Source organism: Buteo buteo, chromosome 1 (genome assembly GCF_964188355.1).
Source record: "Buteo buteo chromosome 1, bButBut1.hap1.1, whole genome shotgun sequence".
Lineage (NCBI taxonomy): Eukaryota > Metazoa > Chordata > Aves > Accipitriformes > Accipitridae > Buteo > Buteo buteo.
In genome coordinates, this window is record NC_134171.1 from 81890277 (window position 1) to 81911875 (window position 21599).

General features: G+C 41.8%; 1 protein-coding gene across 8 annotated transcripts in view; it reads right to left on the reverse strand.

Annotated features, from left to right (window-relative positions):
• Positions 1–372: 372 nt before the first annotated feature.
• Positions 373–21599, reverse strand: part of UGT8 (UDP glycosyltransferase 8) — a 49614-nt gene continuing 28387 nt past the window's right edge. For all 8 annotated transcript variants that reach the window (XM_075037563.1, XM_075037608.1, XM_075037576.1 and 5 more), the window contains 4 exons: positions 8803–8945; positions 6095–6171; positions 4388–4607; positions 373–2740 (listed from right to left, as the gene is read on the reverse strand). In XM_075037563.1, coding sequence (XP_074893664.1) covers positions 2377–2740; positions 4388–4607; positions 6095–6171; positions 8803–8945 — 804 coding nt within the window. In that variant the 3' untranslated portion in view covers positions 373–2376. The remainder of the gene's footprint in view (positions 2741–4387; positions 4608–6094; positions 6172–8802; positions 8946–21599) is intronic.

Below are 21599 nucleotides of genomic sequence, written 5' to 3' on the forward strand. Positions count from 1 at the left end.
TCTCATCTCACTGTGAAAAATCTTTCAGTTCCGCATTCTAGGAAATGGGTATAAATTAACACGTACAAAAAAAACCCCACACTTCACCAGGAATGTTCACATAAACTTTAAAAAAATTAAACTGCCTTAAAAAAGAAGTCTGGTTAAGCATTCCGTCTTTCAGTTAATTCAACACCCCTACAGGAAATACATCTACATTCACAAAATATAATCATTTTTGATTTCAAACACGTATCACGCCTCACGGTACATACTGAGAAGAAAGAATTTGTGTATCCTAGTAAGCATCCACATTTATATACACTCACACACACCGGGTACTTTAAAATAAACAGCATTCATTTGAACAAAAATATACTTCCAACAACAGAATTTCTCTATTAAATCCATGTTTATTGCTTAAGTTTTATCACAGTGGAGATTAAATTATGCTTAATCATCCGGTCAGTGCTTTTGTACCTTCTTCAATGCCAAAAAAGCCATTTAAACCAAGTCATTCATACACTCGAAGTCTTATTACCATCCCACCATTCATCGCCTCTGTGTGCTCCTTTAGTTGCCGCAAACTGCAAGATTGTAAAAAGGTATAGCTAATAGGCTTATTTATAATACCATTTTCTTCAAGTATTCAGAAAGCAGTACAAGTAGCTGTACTGTATATTAGAAACATATCTGTACTGTTATTTATTGCTATAGGATAGAGGCTCCTGATGGAATGATAGTGAAATATTGCATCACCGTGTATGAAGATGATCTCAGCGTCCTGTAATCATCACAACTCTTCCCATGTTAGTGAACGACACTAGGTAACTGGGTTTCTTCTCTTTCTCTTTCAGGCATGGGATTTCAAACTACAAATAAATAAAGCATACACTCACAACATGTGTAGTGCAAATTCCAAGTAAACAGAATGACATGGAAATAAACTCATAGTTGCCAACTTCGGTTCGGCAGGGCAGTTATGATTTCCACGCCCGGCGCCCCGCGTCCCCACCCTCGGCGCACACCACCGCCAGCGTCCCGTGTCGGCGACAATGATTGAAAGAGATTGTTGCAGGGGAAGGGGGAGACGACCACCTCTGCAAACCCTCGCGCTCGCGGGTGGCCGGGCTTCACCCCACGCATGTCCCGTCAGACCTGGGAAGGGAGGCTGGTCACCCGCCGGGAGAGCAGCCTCCCGTCCCGCGTCGGAAAATTCGTATTGGCAACTATGTGAGACATGGATTGCGTGGCCCAGACTAAGAGAAGGTAATATTTTTTTCCAGATACAACCACTGAAAGAGAACATCTACAACATTGCGATTTATAAAGAACTTAATAATAATGAGAATTAATAGGAAAGACATTCAACTTGGGGGGGGGCAGGAGGGTGGGTGTCTGTTGTTTGTTGTTGTTTTGTTTGTTTTTTTTTTTAAACAAACCCCAAATAGCGGTTTGATTCTGCACAGCTCTGGGCCATTACAAAACCTTCTGCACTGAGCACAGGGCTAGATTTTCTTTTTCGTTGTTGTTGTTGTTTGTTTATTTTTCTTAATTATGCAAATCTACTTCCCACACAGCCGTATTTTAAACTGAAATAAACTCCCTAATATTTTCATGGCATAAATTATATATGCAGAGAAAGGCAACAAATAAAATGTTGTATAAATTAGAAACTAGGACATATTGTAGACTTGCTCAAGACCTTTTTCTCCAAAGTACTGGTAGTGAGCAGAAAAGTCATGCAACTTATCAGTAAAACGAGTAAATACTTTTGCCATTTTTCTTCAGTGCTCATTTTAAGTTTGTTTTTTGGTTTGGTTTTTTTTGGTGTGGTTTTTTTTTTTAATGTCTGTGTTCTCAGTCCTCAACTTGCTATTTCTTGCACAAAGACTGGGAAAAATTATTTTTTTTGAACAGCATTCTTACACAACATGTTGAACCCTCAACAAAGGAAACACAGAACTAGCACTAAAGTTCTCTCAGCTAAAAGATGGATATATTAAAATAATAAAAAAATAAAAGGAAAAAACCTCTGCAAATAAAAAGAAACCTCTCCTCATTTGGGACATACACATTTAGCTTTTAAAAACTGAAAATTCATAAATACGGTCATTGTATAACTTTAGAGAATTAAGGCTTCTAAAAACTTCAGTGCCAAAATAACCTCTCTGCATCAGTATTAAGAATAAAATATTTTCCATTTTAGGTTGTGCTTGCCTTTTTTTTTTTTTAAAGACTTTTCTTAGTTTCATAGAATTTTGTCACATAATATTACATACTGAAGGGGAGTGTTAGAACTGCTTATTGAGGTTTTAAGTAGTTGTTAGACTAAGTTACAGCGATAAAAGTCGATTACTGATCTGATTCATTACTACTTTACATGGGGCGGTTGGCTCATTTCACCTTTTTTTCATGCTTAATGTGGCCATTTCTTCTATACTTGCCATTCGGTATCCCATTCTGGTAATGTCCATTAACAGCGCTATGTTCGTCATTTGACCAAAGATGTTTGCTTTGTTTGCGGATAAATTTTGTTATCCTGGCCAAAATATAATAAAGTAAGGCAGCACCCACTAGTACAACAAAGGCAATATCCAGTAAGAAATACTGATATAAAGAGATGCTGTAAACAGCAGCACGTAGATGTTGGGCTCCGTTGTGACGGAGGATGTAATTAATCCAGTATACAGTCCGGTTAACAGGATGACCGGGTTGGTCTTTGTGAATCTCAGACAGCCTCTGGGCCCGCTGTCGGTAGCTGCGGGGAAGAAAAAGAAAGAAAAGGGAAGAAAGGAAAAATCGTCATCAGCGCTCTGAGTAATGCAAGCCTGCAAACACGTTAATATACTTAAGCCTCTTCAGATCAAACAGCGTATTACCGCAGGACTCTCGTAACCACCAGCATACAGAGGGCTGGGCTCAGCAGATAATCTGTCTTTAAATCAGTCGTTACAGCTCATTGATGAAGAATGACTAGAAGAGCAGACCCGTGTGTGACTAAAGGCAGAAATCCACCCTCCAGCAAAGCGATGAAGAGCCAAGCTGACCTGCTGCCAGAGGGGAATCTTATCTAATCCAAAATGAATCCTATCCAGTGAGACAGATTTGCCCTTCCCACTGTAAAGTGGCAACATACCCTGTCTAACACACCACTCACTTATGTTATTGTGCAACTGAATTACTGAAGAAAACACAGAACAAAGCAAGAAACTCGTTGACTACACAGCAAACTATTTCTGCTTGGGTCCAGAGTTCAGCCTGAAATTTTTTTTTTTCCCTCAACAGGCCAACCCCAGCAGCTGATCATGTCTAATTCCGTTTCTCCCCCTCACCGCAGCTGCTGGGTCGACAGCTTATTTATGCAGGACTTGTCTTTACACTAAGGATAATTGCACAAGGGAAAGATGATGCAACCGGTGTTATCGAGATCTCTTTGGTGACATTGCCCTTTGCTGCAGTTCTGCTGCTCGCCCCTTACAGGTTTCTCCTTTCCCAAGGTGAGCAACGCTTAGCGACTTTGCTCTCATGAAAGCAAGAAGTACTGTTGGCACTGTACTCCAAAACTACGGTTAGCCCGATACAATAAACCACCAGCTAACACGTCATTATTTCTGATTCGGAGATGGTCTGAACATCACAGAAAAGTTCAGAACAAACTGGTGAAGCGACTCTCCTCAGACTTTAGTATCCCTGAGCAAACTCGTTTGCTGGAATTAGAAAGAGTTATGAAACCCAGTTCATGGGCTTTTACTTATTCCACCTGAGTAACAAAAAAAAATTTACAACAAACAGACTGGAGTCCTCATATTCATAATAATTTGTTAGAATATTGTCACAGCAACAAACACAAATAACCTTCCTGACCTTAAGAGAGGTATTACTGGCCAGAACAGGAAAAGAGTATTTTCGGTTTGTTTGTTTGTTTTTTTTTTAAATCAAATCATGGAACTTTAGAAAAGAGTCACTCTTTTTTAATACCTCCATGTTTTCAGGTACGATCCAAACATGCCACCCTACAATCGTATAGGTGTATTTTGCCCCAGGCCCCTTAGGCAGCACAACAGACAGACTGCTAAATATGGAGTAATCAAGACACGCACAAAGAGACATTGGGCTGCAACAAGGAATAAGCCAGGACAGGTTTGTTTCTATAACCTTTCTGCCCTGCATATGGCAACTGTCACAAAAAGCAAATGAGACAAATGAGTGCTTAGTGCCTACGTGGAAACCTGATCGATTGAGTAATCTTGTGAAATGGGACAACCATCCAAAGACTTGCCCCAACTGTACACACAAATCAATCCCGACATGCATTTTCTTCCCTTGCACAAAGGTTCTGTATCTGCTTATTTAACCCATAACAATAACTTAAAATAAAAGCAAGCAACTATCGCTCATTCCATACCTGGGATCATTAATAACTTTTACTAGGGCTTCATACAATTCGCTCTCAGTGATGGTCTTCCAGTTCAACAGTATTCCCATGCCTTTGGCCTGCACACGAGTCATCGTATCATAATGGTCTCCAAAAAGGGGAATCCCCACCACCGGGACCCCATGGTACATGGTTTCAAAAATGCTGTTCAAACCTCCATGACTAAGAAAAGCTTTAATGTTAGGGTGACCTGAAAACAGAAGAGGCATGAAGATTAAAAAAAAACATTTACATCTCCTTAATCTAAAGTTACTGAAGAAACTGGGTACAACACATTTGTCACCATGTTTCTGTGGCTGCAATTGAGGACAGGAAAAAAGGGAGGCAACCTGTTCTGAAGTTCTCCTCCTTAAACCTTACACACCAAGAGAGCAGGAACGGCCAATACAAAGAAAATTCTCACATATACGAGTTCTGTAGAATTGTAATGTAGTAACTACTGTACATTGTTTACTCCCGAGTAGCTGCAGGTGGTGACTACAACCAGTTTAGCAGTACAACTGAGCCAGAGAGAAAGCGTTTTTCCTTGTTATTCATATGAAATACAAGCTACTTAATGGCAGGACAACTGATGTGACATTCTCTCTAAAGCTTCACATGCCTTACTTCAGGCTAGCAAGATCTGACAATAATGGTAACAACCTTATGTAATGGAAAAATGATACTGCCTCAGAGCAATTCAGTAACCACAACAAATCTACCTGCTTTAAAAGTCATTTGCCTAATCACTACATTATAATAAACACTCCAGCTGACATGCACACACAGACAGACACACACATGCCTAACGCATTCATCAGCGCCCACTGTAGCACTGGAGCTGTTTTACAAACACACAAACATCCAGGTAGCCCAGAGACAACCACAAATATTCTGTGGCCCCTCAGACCTGCAACTTATTCAGCTACCCTTCGACAGGGAAAGAAGGGAAAAAAAAATAAATACATAGACTCTAGCATATAGTCTTTACCAAAGGATGGAAGAATATCAAGTTTCCTCTCTGCACCCGAGAGCCTGGAGTACCTCAAGTTAGTTAAACAGAAAGGTTATATCAGCTTGCAACATGTGCCCAAGGTCTGTTAGAGTCTTCTTCAGAGAAAAATGAACAAACGTGTGTGTGCGTGTGTATATATACACACACAGAGCAGTATGTACAGATCCATAAGATTTGTTTTGATGCAATGTGAACAAATTTTGTATGCTCAGTATTATGACTCTTCCATGAAGAGACCAGTGAACACCCTACCATGCTTTTTCATAACAGAGAAATTAACAGTTACAGTCATCAGTTCCCTCAAACAGCAGATTCAAGAAAACTCCTACTTATTTATTTTTAATAATTTTCTCAAACTGCATAGCTTCCATGGTATAGAAGACACTTGTCAAAAAATTCTCCCATTTATTAGGCCAAATAGCCTTTGGAATAACTATGTCCTTCCACCCTATTAACTTAAGGAAAAAAAATGGGAGTTAGTACCAGGGAAAGATAATTAACATCAGAAAGGTGTTTGATTTCATCATCTTGAAATTCTGACTAATTCTATACTCTAGTTCTATGACTTCCATTACAGAAATTATCCTAACTTTATAACGACTGCTAATTCAGTAGAATATTGTCAGAAGAGCAACTGGAACTCAAGTGAGAATAAGCAATATATGATCAAAATAGATACTCACCAAGGAGGTCGTTTTGTGGTAGCCATTCTATAAGCTTTGTATTGTTGCCCAAGTTCCTTGGTTTGTTTCCTGAAAACCTAAAACAATAAAATCAAATGGAAGCTGAGTTATCAAGACCTCCAAAATCAATAAACTCAAACCAGAGAATCGAACCAAATGATGCATGAGCCCTAAGCAGATTTCCAGTTACATCAGGGTACTGTTTACTCACTGTTACAAGAAAACAAAAGAGGCTCAACCAAAATGCTGTAAATAGCTAATAACTTCCAACTTCACGTCTTCATCATTCAGTTTCCTTGTAATCTGGCTTGAAATGCAGTGTTTTCTACTAACATAATGGCAACATAGTTCCTTCTCAAAGCACATGTAATTCTTGCCACTGTGATTGGCAGGAGGTTTTACAAGCTCTCTATGGTTCTTAGTCCACTGTTTTACTGAAAACTCTGACTGGTACTAGTTAAATAACTCCACCGAGAACATCCCACCAGCACACAGACAATAATCCCTACCATCAACACGAGGCGTTCCCTTTCAGTTGGCCAATTTCCTGTAGCTCTTGATAACCAACTCCGTGTTATTTTAAAGGGAGTTACTAATACCAGGAAGAGAAAGGCTGACAGCTCAGCTAATGAGGCAAGAAACTATTCATGAAAAGTTGGGAATCAGACAGTGAGACAAGTGTATTTTTCTTACTTGCTCAACTGCCTGAAACCCAATGGCAACGTCTTGCTCACCTGAGGTTGCTAGACAAGTTCAGCCCATAAAACACAGGCTCAAAATACAAACTGATTTACATATTAATGCTACATACAGTTTATATAGAAAGTTAAATATATTCTAGACAGAAAACAAAGTGGGGAAAAATTACCAGTGACTACTAGAGGATAGAGCTCTTTTGTGAGAGCTCCATCAAACAACTTAAAAATATTCTGGTTATTAGAGAGCATTAGAACTGTAACTTCATAAATAATCACCTACATATTCCCAATTAAGCAAGCCACACATCTTTACAACTGGCTTGTACGTTCTGTCAAAAAAAACGTACATTATTTACACTAAGTTACATAAAAGCAAATCAACTATGTTAACTGGTTTTGGCTCTAACTACTACTCCATAATCAGAAGCGTATAAAGAACTACAAAGATTTGCTTGATTTGGCATCGTGGCATAAGACTGCCAAGTAGTACTACCTTTCTCATTTTCAGAAATATCTAGTAGAAAAACTACCTGTGTCCAATACAGGCCATAGGTCAATGATCTGAAGAAGAGGGAAAAAAAAAAACCCAAAACCTATTAAAGTTGGAGTCATAATTTCCTGTTTAGGTACTTAACTATGGATCTCAAATTCCCACCAGGGTGACTGAATGCCACTTGCTCAGCGCTCCCAAAGACCGTGTCTTACACCTAGTCCCAGGGACATCTTCCCATTCCACAAATCACGATGGAAAGAAACAGCAGGTGGGTGCCCTTATCCAGAAGGACATTCAACAGGTAACAGAATGCAGATAACAAAAACAGAACAAAACAAAAAACATACCAAAAAAGCATTGTTAAGGAAATACTAGCGAGGAAAATGAAAAATTTTAACAGAAGGCTTCAACTGAAATTGTTGCTTTTGCATTAAAAAAAGCTATCCCCAAGAAAAACCCATTAAAATTTATTTATTATCTACAGAAAGTGGATAATTCCTACAGAAAAACATTCCAGGGAAAATACGATGAAAGGATAAAACAAAAGAAAAGCAATAAGATCAACTGGGACTAATCATTAGTTACAAGCCAAGCAGTGTTGCAGGCTTCATAAGGAACAAATACAGTCGCTCTACCCCAAACAAAAACTGACGAGATCTTCACTACAACTACCAGAAGTTCTGTGCCATAGCCTGAAGAATTTCCATTTTCCTGTTTGTTAGTGGGGTTCACTATTTCAAGTACACACAGCAGTGAAAACAGTCCCTTAGACATGGCGGGGAACAGGCCACTAAAAAGACCTCTAATACAACTCCAAAAGTGCAGCAAGGACGGCAGTCAGGAATTGTAAGACGCCGATTATTTGGAAACCGAAGGTTCACATGAACTCCTCTCAATTATATTCTAGAGCGATGCTCCACGTGAAGCAGAGCTGACTAAACATTTCTTGGATTTTTACAGTAAGTTGAGAGCACCACTCAAAATGTTTTTAGAGCCGAGAAAACGTATTACTGATTTTTACTCCTGCAGATTTTTCTTCCTCCAAACTCTCACAGAAAAAGACAAGTGAGAAGAGCAATTATGAAAGTCTGTGTTTACAGATAAAAGAGAAGAAGGGGCCCCCAAAAGCAAGGAAAAATAAGACAGAGAAGAAAGAACAGCTACGATTAAATCAGCAGAATGTCATTCTTGCTCCCTAGGGTGGCTTCTTTATCAGAAACGATGACAGTATGTGACAAATGTCATAACCTCAAACTCTCTTTTCACTGTCCGCAATCCTTCCAGGATATAAACTCAGCATACAAGTATAACCTATGTCTTATTCTGCCACAAAATCATTGTTCCTCCTTATTACCAGGGGACTGCAACATTTCCACAAAGAGAGCTTTTCAAAAGAGTCAGGTCCTCTGTGCCACCCAGACTGTCTCAATTTCAGCTTCCGCAACTCTGCATCAAGATGGCACAACAGGAAATCAGCGTGCTTCAATCACCCCAAGTACATCTATCATTGCACTTACCTCCAAATAACTCTCTGAGGCAGTCTTGCAAGAGCATGTGCCAACTTATTTGCTATATCTTCTGACAGGTATTTCACTCCAGCTCCAAATGAGACGAGGACAAAGCCATTTTCATTAGCACCATTCACCCACGTTTGGAGATCCTGTTAAAGTGAAAATTTATACTGAGCACTGTAGAAGCACAAGTAAACCACAGAAACAGATTAAATAAGCATTGCTTAGCAAGAACAGTTGTTGGTCCCTGTATTACTTCACAAGCCAACTTTCAAAAGTCATAAACATTTCAGAAATCACCGAGTACAATGACACAATGATTCAGAATCCACGGTACAGGACACGAACAGCAAAATTCTTCCTGGTTTGTTTTAGTTTCCGTATTAACAACCGGTTTCATGAGATAATTTGTCCTTTCTTAACTGATTAGTTGACACACGTTCACAAGTTAACACATGACATTTTAAGTCAGCAAAGTATAAATAGATCTACCTCATAGTTTCAGCCAGGAAGTACAGCACAGGAAATGCATGAATGAAGTCTGGGACTTAACCGTGTGATTTTTAGCCTTAAAAGATAGTGACAGTACTTCAAAAGGCTTGGTTTTCTTTCATTTATATAAAAAGAATAAACAGAACTTGAAATAAGCCAGAGCTTCAAAAAACACCTTCAGTTTCCACTGCTCCAATATTTCAAGACGCAAGGAACAGTACCGCATCTGTATGGCAAGTCAGGGCGGACATGCCTCTTTCTTGGACCTATATACTTTATCTTACTTAGAGCTAACTGCGTGCCTCTTCCACAGCATATTACCAGTATTATATTAAATATACACAAGTGTAAAAAAGGCCAAAGCCCTTTAGATCCATAAGCTCATCCTCCTCCTGTGGTTGTTCTGAAATGTAGTCTCTTGCAATGCAATTTTGGCTGACCCTCTTGATTCAAGGGCTGCTCCAGCTTAGGCAAGGAAGGCAGCGACGCCGCAGGCAGAGGTCTGAGCGGTGTGGTGCTGCAGAAGCGCTCCGAAAGCAGAACCAACGTCCCTCTCCTGGGGGTAACCCCACGGCCACACCATGAGATTCAGGTTGGGAGGCAGCAGATTTTACATCAGGGCACTCTGCGATGCTTCTTCTGCAGAGGGTTCAAGGACCTTTCTGCTGCACAGGGCTGTGGGGCTCGCGCCGAGGGACGCTCAGCCCACACGTGGTCACCGGTGGGTGCACCCTACGCACGACCACGGCTGGTCCGAGGTTTCGCTGCACTGAACGCCGCAGCGCCTTGGGTCCAGACACAGGTCATTCCTTCACCGCCGATGGTTCGGGCCAGTCGCAGTTACGTTGCGAAGGAGACCACAGCATCCGAAGGTCGGGGCGGACTTGGTGGAAACGGGGTTTGTGTCACTGGTGACAAGGCAAGCCAGCAGACACCGCTATGGACCGCCACCGGGGCGGCAGGGCTCTGCAGGGTCGGAGGAAAAACCATCCCAGCATACGAGAGAGCGCGGAGCTGCCACCTAAACAAGTCTCAGGCACAAGAACGATGTCATTTGGCTTCGGGGGGGGGGGGGGAGAAAATGAAGGGAAAAAAGTAAAAGCCTTGGTATACCCTTTGCTTTTGGAAACACAGATTTAAATTCTGTTTTTTCCAATGCAACTGTTGGCAGCGGGAACTAAAAAATTATACCACTGACATACAGATACGTCAGTCTGCCGAAAAATATCCTGTATTTCCCAGGATATGGTTTAATTCTGGTCTCACCAAATTTAAGCGTAAGCCTGCTCAATACCAGTACAGCAATAGGAAATGAGTAAAAAGAAAATTAAGACCCCTGTTCACAATGCACCTCTTGTCCTGGCAATAAATAGCAGGCCAGACAGTAATAGAGTAATGCTGTGCTATCGTATCTGAGCACAAAAGCTACCACAAAAAACAGCAGGCATAATGAAGACCTGCACATTACACTGGGGGTTGTACGCTAGTCTCTGCTATGCAGTGAAAAAGGAATTTCTATTTTCTCTAGAATCCACAGTTTTTCATTTTTCTTCATCCTTTTCCAGGGCGCTTTCTTCTTCATTTTTTTTCTACATCTGTGGAGAGAGGGAAGAAAGGAAAGGAGAGGAAGTGTCTGTGACCTGCCTCGGAGCTGAATCATTTATTACAGGCTGAACTTCTGACACGAAAATTTCCAAGTGGTTTTGTGATTTATTTGAAGTTTGTCCTTGAATTTTACTTAAGGACCTAAGGCATGCTGCAAATGCATATGCACAAATTTGCAAATGCAAATGCACAAATACCGGCTGGGCAGAGAACGGATTGAGAGCAGCCCTGCGGAGAAGACTTGGGGGTGTGGGTTGACGAGAAGCTCAACATGACCCGGCAATGTGTGCTTCCAGCCCAAAAAGCCAACTGTGTCCTGGGCTGCATCCAAAGCAGCGTGACCAGTAGGTCGAGGGAGGTGATTCTGCCCCTCTCTTCCACTCTGGTGAGATCCCACCTGCAGTACTGCGTCCAGCGCTGGGGTCCTCAGCACAGGAAAGACGTGGACCTGTTGGAACGAGTCCAGATGATGAGAGGGCTGGAGCACCTCTCCTATGAGGACAGGCTAAGAGAGTTGGGGTTGTTCAGCCTGGAGAAGAGAAGGCTCCGGGGAGACCTTAGAGTAGCCTGCCAGTACCTAAAGGGAACCTGCAAAAAAGCTGGAGAGGGACTTTTTAAAAGGGCATGTAGTGATAGGACAGAGGGTAAAGACTTTAAACTGAAAGAGGGTAGATTAAGATTGGATGTAAGGAAGAAATTCTTCCTTGTGAGGGTGGTGAGGCACTGACACAGGTTGCCCAGAGAGGTTGTGGATGCCCCATCCCTGGAAGTGTTCAACCCCAACTTGGATGGGGCTTTGAGCAACCTGGTCTAGGGGAAGGTGTCCCTGGCAGGGGGGTTGGAACTAGGGGATATCTAAGGTCCCTTCCAACCCAAACCATTCCATGATTCTATAATTCTAGTCACTTTTACTCAGTGGTTCAACTAGTTACACCTTGAACCATTTCCTATCTGTTGCTTAAAGCTAAACAGAAAATAACCTTTTGTGGGCTCTAGGACAAACCATTCTGAAAAGCAATCAAGTACCACACTGTAAAAAACAGCTCTCTGCCCAACTGTGACATTCAATCACATTATATTCTGAGAGCTGAAGTCCCCTGTTACAAGGTGGTTTTCTTCCAACAACTGGAACAAGCCCAACATTCACAGGCTCTGGTCTTTATAGGGCACTCATCCACCCTGATACCTGCTGGAAGGGCAGAAACCTGGAGGTTTCTGGAGTGCCTTCTTGATGACAGCTCCATGACAAAGGTGCTCAATAAGCCAGCGAGAGGAGACACTCTGCTGGACCTCATACATACAAGCAAGGAAGACCTTGTCTGGGATGCAAAGGTCGGGGGCAGCCTTGGCTGCAGCGACCATGAGATGGAGGACTTCAGGATACTGAGAGAACAAGACAACAGCAGCATCTCCTGCACTTCAAGAGAACCAACTCTGGCCTCTTCAGAGACCTGATTAGAAGAATCCCATAGGATACAGCCCTGGGGAGAAGAGGGGTTCAGGAAAGCTCGTTGATATTCAAGCATCACCTTCTCCAAGTACAAGCATAGTCCATGCTGATGAGCAGGGTGTTAAGCAAAGGTGGCAGGAAGATGAACAAAGGACTCCTGGCAAGACTCAGACGTAAAAAGGCAGCATACATGAGGTAGAAACAGGGACGGGTGGCCTGGGGGGAATATACAGGCACTGCCTGAGGTTGCAGGGATCTGATCTGGAGAGCCAAAGTCTACTTGCAGTGGAATCTGGTGAGGGACACGAAGGGCAGCAGGGTACATGGAGCAGCAAAAGGAAGACCAGGGGAAGCATGGGCCCACTGCTGAATGGGACAAGGGACCCGGTGACAAAAAAATATGGTAAAAGCTGAGGTACTTCATGCTTTCTTCATCTCAGCCTTTACTGGTAAGGCTGGCCTTCAGCAATCCCAGGTCCCTCAAACCAGAGGGAAAGTCTGGAACAAGGAAGACATACCCTCAGTGGAAGATCAGGCTAGGCTACTTCTAAACAAACGGGACATACACAAGTATATGGGACCTGATAGGGTGCACCCAGAAGTGCCAGTAGGCAACCAGGAGCTGGCCAACGTCACTGCAAGGCCACTCTTGATTATCTTTGAAAGGTCCGGGTAATTGGAGGAGAATCCTGTGGACTGGGGGGGGAGGAAAAAAAAAAAAAAAAAAAAAAAAATAAAAGGCAAGTGTCACTTGCATTTTCATGAAGGAGGATCCAGGGAATGGACTGCTCAGCCTCATCTTGATCCCTGGAAGGTGATGGAGCAAATAATCCCGGAGGTCATTTCCAAACATATTAAGGACAACATGAATGGAGCAGTCAGCATGGATTTATGGAGGGAAAATCAGCTTGATCAACCTGATAGCCTTCTATAGTGAAAAAAATGGCTCAGTGAATGAGGCGAGAGCAGTGGATGTTATTTACCCTGACCTGAGTAAGGCTTTCAGCACAGCCTCCCACCACAGCCTCCCAGACGAACTGAGGAGGTACTGCCTACACAAATAGACAGTGAGGTGGCACTGAAAATTGGCTAAACCACAGGGCCCAAACGGTTGTGATCAGTGGCATAAAGTCTGGCTGGAAGCATATTTGTTTTTTAATAAGGACAAAAACAGGATAGCTGGCACTACTGCTCAAATATTTCTCACTTCAGCATTGGGAAGCCCTACCTGGGACTACTTCTGCTTGGTCAGACACGTGGTTTCTGCTGCTAGAGATCAGTCTGCTCTAGCTGAGGAACAGCTCCCAAGGCTACTGCTCCTCTGTGCTTAATTAGAAATTCCGTGAGACTTCACAACTCTGTGATCTATTCACAGAATAAGAATTATACGTCATTATGTAAACACAGAGGAGGTATAAAATATTTCCTTAAAATGGAATTCCTAAAATAGCATTCAAAAAACCCCATGTATAACAACAAATAGCTATTAAGTACTTAGAATTTTATGTAGAGGAGAAAAAAAAAAAAAAGGAACTGCACTGTGCACTCTGGAACTAGAGTCACCCTACAAACAGGCTTTTGCATTTTATTATTGTGCAATAGCAAAGCAACCTGCTTTGTGTTATTATGGCTGATTTCACAGCCAAACCTTTGTAACCCTTCCCTTTGAAGGTAATCCCCACTGCTTCAGTGGAACATAACATGTACAAAGGGGAACTTAAAATCTTGACAGGCAAGACAAGATCCTGCCATCAGGCTCAAATGATGGAATTTGTTTGCCATATTAAATGGGATTACCTAAAAAAAATAAAGATCAATGGAATATAAACTGGTTTGTGTAAACTGAAGTTTATTATCCGAGTGCTCCCTCTCCTGACCCACTTCCTAAGTGTGGCAACACACAAATGCATGCTCGCAAGCTCTCAAACTGGAATCCAAGCATAGGAAGATTTTAACTTCAAAAATCAGGCATGCTTCCCCTACAGACAGGTCCACAAAAGGAAAAGACAAGTGAAATGAGGTTTGCCATGCTCTGAGTTGGTCAGGTGCAAATCAACTCTGAACGAGCAGGTAAGTAATGATTAACACAAGTGCAATAGGCAGGGACTTAGCTCAGACGAAAAAAAAAAAAAAAAAAGCCTACATGGCTACCATGGGCTTCCAGACCAGAGCTGGATGATGCCTGGTCAACCCAAATAAGAAGCAAAGGAACTTGAAATTGTCCTCAGGGTTTCTTTCAGGATGCTAAATTAGGAAGAATATGATTTTGATTTCACACACAGTCAGGCTCAGAACTGTCCTGTGCCAACCTCAAAAAGATCCAGAGAGTTTCAACTCAGCTTGTCGTATTTTGACATCAACTGAAAGGTTCTTTCTTTCCCCCACTCAAATGTGTCCTAATTTTACTTAAGCCTTACATTGCACTGGCAGTAAGAGGAATTGCTTGCCTGCCTTCTGATCTGCAGCCCCATTCTAATCTGCTTCCCCAGAGGGGTGCTGGAGATCAGTACCACGCATGGGTTGCGGAAAATGAACTACTAACTTGTCAGGACAAGGGTTCTCCTTGCATACATCTGTGTAATTCCTGGCATAACACGGCCTTAATTAAACAGGATCACTAAGCATTGCTAAAAATGCAACAGTTGGGTAAAAATCAGGAAATGAATAACAGAGAACTTACGCTGCTTCCTTGTAGAGCTCCCCAAGTTCGTGATCTGGAGGAATTCATTATTCTCAGGTTCCTTTAACGTCTTGTAATTATTTCTCCTGACAGCTTTTTAGTACAGACTTTCTAAACTGAAGATCTGAATCCAAGTGAGTGGCGTTCATAGGTCCTTGGTTGCAAAATAGATCTAAACATCCTGGTACAATTAGCTGGGCCATGGCACAAAGGCTCGGTATTTTCTTGTACTTTCCCTATTCTTTATGTGGTATACAAGGTATAGAAGTGATACTCACAGTAGTTAAAAAGCAGGCTATGATCTTGGCACATGAAAGAGACTAAATACTTCATCAGCATTATTACTATGGCTATATATGTCACTTAATTTGCGCATATACATTCCTAACGTTAATTTTAGCAAGCGCACCGTGGCTACTGTGGTGCAGGACGAGCAGTGCAAAATACAAGCTTTGAGCGATTCTCGCAAAACCTGAATTACGGAAGAGAACAGATTGATGCCACAGGACAATTTTGTTTGCCTGTGATTTCAGCATATCTAGCCACTATAGCCTTTAGTCACCTTCCTACCTTTCCATTCATTAAGGCCATACTAGCCCTAACACCCCAAGTACCAGTCTCCATGAAACCACCACTTCAACACTCTAAGCTAAAAAGTTTCACAGACACCTGGGCTCACCACCTATGAATTCACCCCTTTCTTTTTCTTAAATCCACTTACACTTTTGACCTCCAGCACATTCTGTCTTCCCGATCTAATTATGCACCGTATGAAAACGCACTGAGTCAGGATGAGTCATTAGAGCTGCCTTCATTAAAAGCGGCGTTCCCTGTTCGGGCAACATTTTACAGCTCCTTGCTTGCAGCAGGAAAAAGACCTCCTTTTTCCCAGTTTAAATGACGTTCAGGTTTGCTGCAAATTCCGTGCGATTGTTTTTTAATGTAAGGAAAGGATACTTAATATTTGAAATCACAACTTCTGAGGTCTAAACCTGCAGTAAAGGTCTGGGGAGGGAGGCTATTACATCACAAGCTGCATTATTCAGCCTTCCTCAAACTCTTCTTCCAACTTCAACTGAACACAGAAGTGAGAAGGAAACACCTTTGACTTTTGCAGTTAATTCAAACTTTACATACACATCATAAAGACAAGCACTGCTTTAAATGGCTATCTCTTTCAGTGACTGTAACAGAGCACCTGATGACTTATTTCCCAAATATAAGTATTTTCAGGTTTTGTGGTGTAGAAAGAAAAACTCTTGCCTCAATTACTTGAAGTCCTAGCATTGCCAGCAAAAAACATTGCTTCGCTGAGGCTACCCTGCAAACTTGACAGACTGACCAGCAGCTTCGAAACAGACCTGCCTTCCCCATCCAAACTAGGAACCAAACTTCAAACAATTGTAACACCCCAAACCTTGATGAGCTTGAAAACAAAATTTTGATAGAATTTCTGAAAAAACTTAGATCGGGCACTCACATGACCTGTAGTTGAAGAAGAATTAAAAATGTAATTATTCTTCTTTGTGACTTCACGCTGAAGACAAGCTGACATTAATGAAATATTCAGCTGGATACACAGGTGCGTACCGGGATTTTCCAGAAATTTTAAGACACTTGAACATAGCTGAAAAGTCTGGGATTGGCAAGGTATTGCAAAAATGAGTCGAGTGAGGGAGGCTGTTTTTTCCAGGCTATCTCACAGTCAGTGAGGAGGCTCATCCAGACGATAAATCTGAGGTCCTACAGCTAGACACATCACACCTCTTCCTACCTGCCCCCTTCTCCTCCCCAGGCACATTACGGCCTCAGCCGAGGCTAGCCCACGGGAAAGACAGAAAACCTGTCAAGCCTGCTATAGCACATGTTCCATTTCTGAACTATGAACTGCATTTTCCAACTGAATTTTGGGTTTCATCCAATTATAGCCTTATATACATCCCCAACAAAATATCTTCTAATATGTACATTAATTACCATTTTCCCTTAAGTGGTATTTTAAAAAGTAATCAACGCATGCTAAGGTGCGAAATGCTTAAGGGAGCCCCAATTACAACACTGTGCCAAACCCCATCAGGCCTCTGCCTGTTTTCATGTTGAATTCTGTGCAAATGCATGTTCTTTGGGCAAAATAGTACAAGAGTAAGAGACTGAAATGATAAACTTTCTTTTGAAGCTCCCTAGCTGTTCATTCAAATATCTAGTTTCACTTATGTTGACTGACTGATCCTAGCACGGAGTCCCAAAGGAGGTACCGATTCATTTTCAACCATATTCCACATCAGATGTGCTTTCTAAACCCTTGTAACAAGTGATAATTAAACACACTCACAGGTCTCAGAGAGATACGGCAATTGCAGGGACTAGGCAAAGGCGGTCAGACCGCTACCATTCCCTTCCTTCCCTAGGCAGGGAGCGTTCAGGTGGCAGCACACTGGCCTTCTGACCATTTTGCCCCTCTCAAAAGTTGCATGCTTGCTTTTAAAACACTCTCTCCAGTTTGTCATATACACCATTCATAGGCTGCCTAAGCAAGCTTCTCTTTTTTCAACATCGGTAATACTTATTGCAGTCAGCTTTGCACAGGAGCAGACGCTACGACCTTGCCTTGTTCTCTTCCCCGAGTTTGGTTGCCTCCGAGTAATGATTTCTGTGCGATGCTACATTACTGAAGAGCAAAGGTTTTTGAGTATGTACTGGTCTTTTACTGAGATTCTCCCTGTGCTGGCATAGGGAGAATAAGCACTTACTGATCTATGCTGTACTATAGGCATGAGGGGGGCAGGGGGAGGAATAAAAAAAATAAAATAAAATAAAATAAATCTTTTTACCATTCTCAGACAGGAATGTTATTGTGCCGACCCTACTGTGTGAGCTTTGTTCTGTTTGATTTTCTAATTAGCTATTCTTAGCAGGCTTAGATGCTAAATGCACAGCTGTGACTATAGAGTGAGGACCCAGCTGGCAGTAACCAGTGGTGCCTAATACTGAGCTTTGTTTCAGATAAACAAAGTACACAAATACAAACATAACCGGGTTTAATATCCCAAGCTTTCCCTGTTCAGCTGCTCGATTCAAATGTGTAATAGCACAAATGCCTGTTCTTTGAATATGGTTGCAAACCACCATTCCCCAATAGAGAGCACAGGCATACTATGCAACTTCTACTACAAAATGCTGCTTAGAGTAGACAAAACCAGATCTATTTCAAAATAAATAAATAAGAAGCCACATGAAGTGATCTTTAGAAAGGAGATACTCACTGATAAATAAACAGAAAGGTACACAGACCATTTTTATTAGTGTCCCAACTTTTCTGGTATCTTCTAAATAGCGCTTCTCTCATGTGAAATATTTAAATGCTATATTAATACATTTTTAACTTCATTTCAAATCGTACTAAAAAGGGTTTCAGCACAGGTGGTTAAAGGTCATATAGATGCCATTATACGACCTTTACTATCACTTTAGAAACGGCGTCCTATCATATAATCCGTAAGTTATAAAATAACATGTCTGTCTACAGCAAACCCAGAGAAACCCCATCACATTAGGCAAAGTATGCTGTTTGTATTTGCTTGCCATGAATTTGTACATCAGTTTACAACCAAAAATAGAGGGTTTTTTTATTTGTTCTAACGAGCAAAGGACACGGGACGCCACCGCGGACTGCACGGAGCAGAGGATGGCTCGCACCTCCCTGACTCAACACATCCAGCTGCCTTCTGCTGGCTCAGCCGAACATCTCCGCACCGGCTAGTGGGTATGTCACGCTCTGAAGGTTATTTTTCCACTAACCAGATTCCTGCCTTTTAAAAGCGATGGCCGCGAGGCAAACGTGCTCGTCCCATTTTATCAGGGTTTGTTCCTTTTCGTATCATCGGGCTCGGTCAGTTCAATTAACAGCAGCCAGGCTGTTCCCAGCCAGGACAAGATCCTTCCCCACCCCACCATTTCCCTCTGGATTAACTGCAAATTAATCATTCTGTTTCCTTGGGTACAAGTCGCTGTCGGCCACCAACTTCCTCTCTGTTGCGAACTTTTAACTAAACGTATTTTTTTCTGGTCTCTCCCCCTCTCCATTTATTCTGCTGTCTGAAGTCAAACTGAAACTTCTAAAAATGAAACAGAAAAGGTAGGATATTTGTAAAGTCTGAATAAGATCTACCATACAAAGTCCATGCAGTTAACATTCACATTGTTCTTCCATATTTTGTACTTCATATTAGCACAGAGTAAGATAATTCCAAAAACAATACTTTGTAGACATTAAAAAAAGCATACTCAGATTACGGCGTTAGACTTAAATCTCTCCATTTTCTTGCTGGGTAAAGCCATGCTAACACTCTCAGTTGGGAAACAAGCTGTAAGATGTGAACTGCTTTCTCTTACGACCCTAAGCACTACTAAGTGCACTGTTGTCACATATTAATCTAACAATGCTGTTGATAAAGTGCTTCTTCAATAATATTAGGCACAGATTCAGCCCTGTTGAAATACAGACTTTCTCATTTGTATGTTTCTCACTAATTATTTGGTATATATACACTGCCTATTTGGCTTATCAAATGCACAAGGGCGGGGGGTGGAGGGGGGAAGAAGTCTTTAAAGCCCTATGAAGCTTTTCAATATCTAAAATGTTGCATTTTCTTGTCCTTGACCTCTACTGCCTTTTCCCAGTTAACATCTAATACTGACAGAATGTTTAAGTCCATTTAACTTTAAGGAGGAATGAAATTTAGACTCAAAAATGCAGGCAAGAAATACAGTACTGCAAGCCTTTGTCTTTTCTCCCCTATCTCAGCCCCCTCTAGAGTTACAGGCGTATCCAATGAAGCCTCTGAGAACACGGGCTACCTAAAACTAGAGGTCAACCAGAAAACTGCCGCGCAAGTACTTCCCTGATGCAACACTCCGTCAAAAATCCATTACTCACTGGACCTTTGGCAAGCACCCTGGGAAAGGAACCTTGCCTTTCAAATGAATGGAAGGTAGTTGAAAATAAGAAGCTTGCCCTTCAAGAGAGGTTATTAAAATCACTGCATAGAGTAGCAGGTGCAGCAGTGGTATCCTCAAATCCAGGACTCAAATTAAAAACCTTGTTGACATTACCCCAGAGGCAATATTCTGTTAAAATAAGCACCAAAAAGATGTTCATTTACCTAAGTGTGAAGCCCTGCCATATAACTTGCAAGCATACACAGAAAAGTTTATGATTATTAAATGTAAATGCAAACCAAGGTTTTGCCAATCCTCCTACAGTTTCAGTACCTGCATATGTGGCAGAAAAGCTGTACAAGTAACAGTTAAGAAAAGATGGTTTTAAGTATGGATGCTGTTTTTACTTACTCTATATCCATAGAACATCGGGTCAATCTAAATTGCAGCAAATACAGTAAGGAGAAAATTGAAAAGAAGCTGAATTTTAAACCCAGACCTCTGCGCTACAGATACTGACATATAGCCCCATCCATAAATTCATATTATAAACTAATTTAGGTGGAAAATTTTGTCTTTCATTGCTCCACTACGACACCTGTGCTCTGTGGATGGTAGGAGATATAATTCTAACCTGCAGCTTTGATTTAATAATGGAAAGTTCTTCTTCATTTCCTTTTCAGATGAAACAGCTTGCTTTCTGCCTGGATCTCACCTCCTCCCACCTCTCTTTTTTAATATTTATAAATACATATACAAGCACGCATATATATGTGTGCATGTATGTATACACACAGATACATATATTTTTATATAATATTTATATATTTTAAACAGGCCATCGGTCATCACCCCTTCTGTAACAAGCTTAGGATCAGCTGGCTTCCGAGCCTGTGTTTAAGTTCTAAGATCTCACATCCTTCAGAAAGACCTCCCTGATGTCCTCTTCTGCTCCTCCGCTTGGTCAGGGTGACCAGAATTGCACTCAAACTCTTCGGAGGGTCCCATCTATGTGTGTCCCCCCTCACCTTTGCGCAAAAAGCATGAAGAGGGACCAAGCACCAACACCGGCGCTCGCTGAGCGATTCCCAGTTTTCACCTCTTACTCCCGCCGGGTCTGGATGCAGGCAGCCCAGCACCATGCAGGATGAATCCCCGCAGCAGCCGCCAGGTATCCTGCCTCCACCTCCCCAGACCAGGGTTATGGGACCCCGGCACAGCACGCTGCCCTGCAGCATCCTCCGGGCAGGATACAACACAGCCTGGGAAAACTCGGGGAGGTGCAACGGAGCTACAACCAGCAGCAAAACAGCAGGTGAAGGTTAACACTCAATTGCAGAGGTGTAAAAAAAATAATTCTACTCAGTTTAAAAAAAAAACCAAAACAAAACAAAAAAAACCAACCCATTAGGGCAACTTTGTTAATAATGAAACTTCTGTTCAAGGTGCTGTTGTGACCTACAACAAGCTCGCTGTCAAGACTGCTCAGTCAGGATATCAAAGACTGCTTTACTTCAGGTCATCCGTAAAGGATATCCACCAAGCCTAGGCATTGAAAAAATTACTGTACACCAGGTTTCAGCCAAATGTGAATTGACTCCCTGAAACTACAATTCCCTTGAAGGCAATCTTTTGGTG